At 30.1% G+C, this 8,689-nt stretch overlaps 1 protein-coding gene across 1 annotated transcript; it reads left to right on the top strand.

Moving 5' to 3' along the window:
• The first annotated feature begins 437 nt into the window (after positions 1-437).
• Positions 438-1,688, top strand: LOC142619239 (aspartic proteinase CDR1-like). The gene has a single exon (XM_075792304.1). It carries the CDS (start codon positions 438-440, stop codon positions 1,686-1,688), a length of 1,251 nt encoding a protein of 416 aa, XP_075648419.1.
• The last annotated feature ends 7,001 nt before the right edge of the window (positions 1,689-8,689 follow it).

Raw genomic sequence — 8,689 nt, 5'->3', positions numbered from 1 at the left:
CAAATTTATTAGGTAAAATATACTGTATTTGTCAATTAAGAATTTAAAGATAATAATATAATATATATATATATATATATATATATATTGAAATAATTATACGGAAATTGGAGGATAGAGAAAGTGTATATAAAACTTTCCATTGTGTGTGACTCTCTCCCAAATCCTCAAATTCAATGGCAAGCAGTGGCATGTTTAATGGCGATTTGATACCACTCACGCTTTGAGAAATGAATGTCTTATATCTTCCAAATATTATGGTATCATCAAATTTATTAGGTAAAATATACTGTATTTGCCAATTAAGAATTTAAAGATAATAATATATTCTAATATTGATATAATTAAATGGATATTGGAGGACAGAGAAAGTGTATATAAAACTTGCCATAGTGTGACTCTCTCCCAAAATCTCAAATTCAAAGGCAAGCAGTGTTATGTTTCATCCATGCTTCCTTGTTGCCTCAATTCTCTCAAATTATTTTATAGGCCTTTTGGCTACAGCTGCTAGCAATGGTGGGTTTACCGTTGAGCTAATCCGCCCAGATTCTCCCAAATCTCCCTTCTACAATGCTAACAAAACTTTTACCGGCCGTCTAAAAAAATACTATCCAAATGCCCTTCAATCACAAGTAATAGCATACAAAGGTGAGCATCTCATGAAGCTCACAATTGGAACTCCACCGTTAGACATCTATGGCATTGCTGATACAGGTAGTGACCTTGTGTGGACACAATGTGTACCATGTGATGACTGCTACAATCAGATTAGTCCCATGTTCGATCCTCTAAAGTCCTCCACATATAATGACTTCAATTGTGAATCAGAACAATGTCGTCTTATAAACACTGGCCCTTGTTCTCAAAATACTTGCACTTACACTTATGCATATGCAGATTATTCCATAACCAGAGGTGTTTTTGCCCAAGAAAAAGTCACCATGACATCTAACTCAGGGCAAACAGTTTCCCTAGACATTGCTTTCGGGTGTGGACACAACAATAGCGGGTTTTTCAATGACCATGAAATGGGAATCATTGGGTTAGGAGGAGGGTCTGTGTCCTTTGTTTCACAAATAGGATCCACCTTTGGTAGCAAGAGGTTTTCCCATTGCTTGTTGCCATTTGGTGCTGATCCTAGTATTGCAAGCAAGATAAGTTTTGGCAATGGCAGTGAAGTTGTGGGTGATGGTGTGGTTTCAACCCCTTTAGTATCCAAAGAAGATAAGACCCCCTATTTTGTCACACTTGAAGGAATTAGTGTTGGAGACACATATGTGCCATTTAACTCTTTAGGTATGGTTTCTAAGGGCAACATGTTTTTGGATTCCGGAACACCACCAACGATTGTGCCACAAGACTTTTATGATCGATTGGCAGTGGAAGTGCAAAAGCAAATTGCAATGAATCCCATTAGGGATGACCCTGATTTGGGGACACAACTTTGCTATAGAACTAAATCTAATCTTGACGGACCAATATTGACTGTCCATTTTGAAGGTGCGAAAGTGCAGTTAAAACCTATGCATACCTTCATTTCACCTAAAGATGGAGTTTACTGCTTTGCAATGCAAGGTTCTATTGGTGATGGTATATATGGCAACTTTGCTCAAGCTAATTTCTTGATTGGGTTTGACATGGAAACAATGATGCTCTCCTTCATGCCGACTGATTGCACCAAACAGTAAAGTTTGCTATAGTTCAATGTAACACTACTCTCATGTTAAGAGAGAGGGTAATTGCTCATAGTTTAGCTTATTTTGCTTCAAATGTTTCAGATTATAGGGTGTCGATGGAGGATGTTCCACCAAAGTTTTAGTCTTTTGTTTTTGCAGATTTTGTTGGTTTTCATTGAATAAAAGGCATTACGTTGATTCTATAAAAAAAAAAGTATAATTGTTCAGATTTTTTTATTAAATATAATTTCTCTCTCTCCCTCCTAAATATATATAGTCAAGCCATTGGCATTGGGCTACAACCTTTTAAAGGAATAAACTTACACTCTTATTATCAGCTATAGCTTTTGGAACAGTAGTCTGCAGGAGATTAGATTGGGTCAAGTCTCAGTCAACTTGTTGTTACCAGACTATCACCGTTTAAGATAATAAAGTTGCAAGAATAAAAGAGTTATAAATGTAGAAATCATTCATTTCTAGACAAATCAAACAAAATCCTCCTACCACATGACTCAAGATTAGCACCTTATTTGGGTCCAAGAGAGAATCACTTTGCTCATAATTATGCATTACACATGAAAGTTACACGTGTGTGCGCGCACACACACACATATATAATTAATTAAAGAATTTTTACAATATCTTTTTTTTTTTAAAGAAAGTTTTAACTTATGGCGTCTGCTCCTAATGATAACTCGTCAGTTTGGGTCAAGTCTCAGTTAACTCATTATTACTAGACTATCACCATTTAAGATAATAAAGTTGCAAGAATGAAAGAGTTATAAATCTAAAAATCATTCATTTCTAGACAAATCAAACAAAATCCTCCAACCACGTTACTCAAGATTAGCACCTTATTTGGGTCCAAGAGAGAATCACTTTGCTCATAATTCTCAATAAGTCAAAATATAAGTGAGAATTTCCATTTCCTAAACTAACATTTTGTACATCACTAAAGTATGTTGGAATAAGTTGGGGTCCATTGAAAGATAAAGACAAGATTTAAAACCAAAAAGAAAAAAATCAAGTTAAAATTCAACTTCCTCTCCCTACTATCTAAAATACGAAGAAGAAAAAAAAGTATCGAATCAACTTAAAATCAAAGGCAAAAAAAAAAAAAAAAGAGTCTCAACCGATGCCCAATAAAATCACAATTCAAAAACTGAAAGGAAAAGAAAAATACACCAAATTCCAAAACTTTCTCTTTCAAATATAAAAAAACACAAAAAAAAAAAAAGTATTGGTATCCATGTTTTAAATAGATTCACTAGGTAAAAAAGTTTAATTGGATTGGAGCTATGTGTGGCCAAATCAATAATTCCTCCTGTAGTTCATAGGTAGTAATATTAGGATCTGGTTATATTCTTATATTGTATAGTTTCATTCTACTAAATTAAATTATTCAGTTTGATGGTGAGCTACCTGTAGGGTTTTTTTTTTTTTTTTTTTTTTCTGCTGTCAAGGTTTTCTTTTTGTATTCATATCACTATATCTGTTATAACTTTCTCTCTGCTGCACTTTATTTCTCCCAATACGGTTGTACTTATCCGGTAGTAAATTGATATACCTTTACTTAATTGGCATAATTAATAAAGTTAACTAGCCTCATCACACGCATAAAGAGCATGTGAAGAGACTCTTTTTTTTGGAGTTTAGTATCATAATTTTTAATTCATTTCAATTTAAAGTTTACATGTTTAATATTACACATTTGCGAACTGATACGTACACTCCTTATTATTCTAAAAAATAATGACTTGCCTACTTCCATTGCAAATTATTTTTAATTTTCCAAAATTCCACAACTTCTTTCTTTAGTTGGGTACTTGACTACTTGGGTCCCCATTGAACATAGAAGAGATAATCCTACAATTAGAATGTAAAAAAAAAAATTATGTTTTAGCTGATAGGATTCAAGTTTCATTATGTTACATTATTAATGAAATTTCCTACCAAGAATTTAAGAACATACCTATTGCTCAATGAATTGCATGTTTGGGTCTTAAATTCCTTTGTATTTATTTCAACTTCACCATCGTTATCGCTATACAGAAAACAAAGAATCAATTGTGTTAGAATATAGTTGCGAAATACAAAGTAAAATGAGGAAAAAAAAAAAAGAAAAAAGTACCAGCCATTCATATAAAAATCCTGTAGGCAATTACTACATACGTAAATTTGGAAAAAGAAAAATGATACTTGGGGAAGTTATATTTAAAGATAAAATTATAAGGTAGAAAACTGCTTCTAAATAATGGGCTAATGGGCTAACTTTTAGGTTGGCCTAAAATATGGGGTTTTAAAATTTTATTTTAAAAAAGAACAGTATAATGGGCTAACTTCAAGGGCCCCTAAAATGTGTGTTTTTAAAATTTATAAAAAAAAAATTTTTTTAAAAATGAAAAACGGTACTTGACACTTGTGTTTTTGTGAAATTATTTGTGGTTAGTAGGCTATTAGTAGAGGATTCTAAAATTCAAAAATTTAGGATATTTTTTGCTTGAAGTTGTAAAAAATAATACTAATAATAAAATTGTTGACCAAATAAGAAGTTTTTTTAATTTGAAAACCTAGGAGAGAGTGGTCCTATTTTATAAATAATATAGTACTTGAGAGTTAAATATATATTTTTATCAGATTGTCTTTCAATTTTGTCTCTGCTTAAATTTAAGATATAGAGATATTTTTGAATTGACAAAATGTCCATCCTAAACATGAAAAACTCTTTAAATAAGTATATATATATATATATATATATATATATATATATATACACGATAAATAATTTGGCATAAAATTAAATAACGTAATGATGTCTAGATTTCCCTACCTATATATAGTCAAAAAGTTTATTTTATTCAACTTGATGCTAAATCAATAGTATGTCTGCTCTGCTGTCCAGCAGAGATGTCTTATATATGTTGACTAGGCATCAATGGTTGCTAATGCTTTGGCCAGGAAAGCAGTTTGCCTTTAACATGATTTTGGTATCGTTGACTCTCCGCATGTGGGGCTATCTTAGCCTTTGATGCAAGACCTTTGTGGTCTATTTTGTAACAAATTATGTGCTGTAAATGCCCTGCGGCTTAAAGCCTTAAACTTAGTTGCTATTTACGTAAATCCCTTTTTTACACACCCCCTCCCCCCCCCCCCCCCCCCCCCCAAAAAAAAAAAAAGTGTTTATTTGAATTTGAAGCAAAACAAAAGTTGTCTGAGTTCTTGAATTCGGTCAGAGTTGTTGACCAAAAACAAGCAACAGAATAATCTGATTTGACCTTTTTTTTTTTGAGAATTGATTTGACCTACTTGATTTAGAGAAAAATCTCATTATCTAGGTATTATAAAAGTATCATATATTGATAGAGAAAAATTATTAGATACTCTCGGACTATCATAAATGTATATTTTTTTCTCTCACATGAATGGTAGGTTCCACTAATTAAATTCATAGTAAAACCTATCATTTATGTGGGAGGAGGGAGTACACATTTATGGTACTGTAGGAGTACACAATAATTTTCCTATTAACAGAGATGAATTTTCCGGTTTTTATGACGTAATTTGATGCCATTCACTTTATGCTTGGAGAAATGAATGTCTTATATTTTTCCCAAAATGATGGTATTATTAAATGTATTAGGTATTATAATACACTGTATCTTTATTTACACGTTAATATTTGTTTTTTAAGGTAATAAATGCCAATGAATAACATACTAATCACTCTTACATTATCCCAAAAACAATATAGTTTTAGTAATACTATGTTTAGTAATTTTGTGATATTTTATGTAAGACAATTTTGAAGAATGTTGTACATATATTATAATGAAAATGTAAACTCCATTAAAGTAAAAAAAAAAAAAAGCATATACATTTTAACATATTAAAAATTATTTTGGTTGCTTCACGAACTGCAAATTTGTAGCTTTACAAGGTAAGATTTTTTTTTTTTTTTTTTAAATCGTGACACCAAAAACAAATGCAAAAATATAATATGACCATGAAAAATCAACTAATATGTATGTTTAGCTCACATATTGCATACCATGAAATGAAAGTATGCTCAACTCTCTCACTGTCTTCCACTCATCAATAGTGCAACTTTAAGACATGATGTGGATAAGTATGTATATATGTGTCTTATAGATGATTTAAAACCATGATAAAAAAATTACTTGTAGGAGTTTTGGTAGCTTGATAGTGGTGGGCGGCCAGTATGACGGAGGTGGTGGTCCCTCAAATTCCACTTTCTCTCTCGTACAAATGCCTTGACAATCTCATGTCTTTTATTTTGGTAATAGTGAAACAATGCATTTCATTTAATAGTCCACAAAATTTTGTGCCTCTTTATCTCTCCCCAAGGCTTTATCTAATTAATTATTACTATTAGTCCTAAATTATTATGTTTCTTTTTTTTTTAATACTAAAATAGTGGGCGTGCTAATAGACATGAAGAAGAATGAAATGTACGATGTAAGTTCAGACAATTAATGAGAGATTAATAGTTGAAATAATAGTAAAAATAAGTTAATGTGAACTTTTGGGTAAAAGTAAAGAATACTTAATGAAAAGAGGTAAAAAAAACACTAAACACAAAATTAGAGCGTCACATGGTAGAACCTGATGTACTCTAGCATAAGGTATCCGCTTTTATGTATATACTAGTCACAACTCTGCGCAAGGCGCAGAAATATTTAATTTTTTTGTAACGAAATATAATACATAATTTATTTTCTAAAATATTCATAAAATTATATAATTATGACTAATCATTTATAACAAAGCGTTTTCCTCAAAAGGGAATTTTATTTTAGATGTATTAAACTATTAATTAAGAAAATTTTCTTTATATAACCATTTACGAGACCAATAAAAAGGGTTTGGTAAACAAAGGGCAAGGATCTTTTTTTCCCTAAAATAAACAATGTTATATTACTTTATTAATATTTTTTAAGTAACGATTTTTGTGTTCTCTATAAAGAAAAAATTATATAAATTTTTTGCTTATTTTTAATATTAAAATTTTCATCTACTCATATTATAAGCCAATTCGCTAGTGATAGAGTATAGTATGGATTAAGTTTTTGCAATCATGATAGTTAGAAAAGAATGAGAAAAATAGTTTTCCCAACGTTCAAAATTTCAACTTGTAGCCTTCTATTTTAGTGTTATCCTTAATCCCAAATTAGTCTATCTCTCTTGAAATATACAAACTATGAGCATGATCTCTCTTCTTGAATACAATGTTTATCTCAATACATCCATAAAAATATACCGAATCAAAACCATATGAAGATGCTTTGCAAACAAACAAAATGTCATATCAAATAAACAACTATTATCAAAATCTCATAATTAAGTTTCTATATGCATCATTATATAATAATAATAATAAATAATAAAAATTACAAAAGAAAAAAATTTTCACTCATCCAATTATTTTTGTTTGACTAACATTTGCTTTTATCTAAATAAGTGACTCTATAGAATACTTCTAATAAAACTATTAAGAATACTTTCTCTCCAAAAACTATAATTTTGCCTACCCAGAAGGACAAAAAAAAAAAAAACTTAATAAAGTCTCATAGTTTAACATCTAAATGAATTACTAAAAAAAAATCAAATTCAAACTTGCAAAACAACTAATGATTAACCTAAATCATTCAAATCAATAGGATAAAGAATAAAATGTGATCAGGAATTGGAATAACAAAATACCTAAATATGCATAAAAGTCGATACAAATTTGCCAAAAAGAGTAACGAATATGATGTGACAGTTTAATCAACAATAACAAAAATAACCATGCATTAACGGGAAAAAAAAGTAGTTGAAACAATAAAACAAGTCACCAAAAAAGAACACAAAATTGGAGAGAGAGAGAGAGAGAGAGAGTATTGACCTTTTTGCCGTGAGCAACTTGGAAGGAATACGTGAGAGAGATAGAAATAAAGCAAAAGGAAATTTATAAGAAAATTAAGATGAAAGAGTTACGATAAAAGTATATGAAAGGTCAAAAAAAGCGAAACGATATAATTTAAAAAGTTAAAAAGGAGAAATTTAAAAATATATAAAGGAAATCAAATAAAAAATTTGAACAAAGTAATAATTACAAAAACTACAAAATAAGTAAGGATGCTAATGACGTGTCAAAAAAAAGCTTTGTATATATATATTTGAGAATCAGCTTTGTTAAACTTATTAGCTTCCATTATTATATAAGTACATAGAGATATATGTGTATAGACAGTGTTTGTGGTTTTAGATTATTCATTGATTTTATTGTGTAGGTATAAATATCTAAATTAATATAGGAGAATATGTAAAAGCAAAGTTATATATAAAGTTAAAACCATCATAATTGAATTTGTAAAGTAAAGTGATATATATATATATATATATTTTGATGAACAAGAAGAGGGGGCATGGGTGACCATTGTAACTCACCCCCTTAGACGTGACCATAGGAGCACCCCCAGTTAGAGAAAATTAGATTGAGTTATAACTACTGTGATCGGAGGTAACTATAGACCTTACCCTAAATAGTTAGAAGATTGGGCTAATTGCAAATAGAATCCCACAGTTCACCCATTGGGACTTGAACATGGGACTTAGTGCTCTCGCATTTAAAAAAAATAAATAAGAAAAAGAATGATTTTGCAACCAATGACATCATGGATGAGGTGGTGCAATATAAGTATAACAACAAAAAATACTATGCTTTAACTTTTAGATATATATATATATATATATATATATATATAGATATAGATATTGAATAATTTTAGGTGACAGGTTGTTACTTGTTCTAATATGGATCTACTACAAATATTACTTTTTCACCTATCAAAATAGTGTTTTGCCATCTTAGATTTGTTGTGAAAATCTTATTATAGACGTAGTATTACTCTTTTAAATTCAATTTAAAGATAGTGGATTAGAGAAAGTGTATGTAAAACTTTCCACTGTAACTCTCTCCCAATGCCACAAATTCAATGGCCAGCAGTGTC

The sequence above is a fragment of the Castanea sativa genome, chromosome 12 (genome assembly GCF_040712315.1).
Source record: "Castanea sativa cultivar Marrone di Chiusa Pesio chromosome 12, ASM4071231v1".
Classification (NCBI taxonomy): Eukaryota; Viridiplantae; Streptophyta; class Magnoliopsida; order Fagales; family Fagaceae; genus Castanea; species Castanea sativa.
The sequence above is the reverse complement of the archived record's forward strand: the minus strand, read 5'-3'. Positions and strand labels throughout refer to the sequence as shown.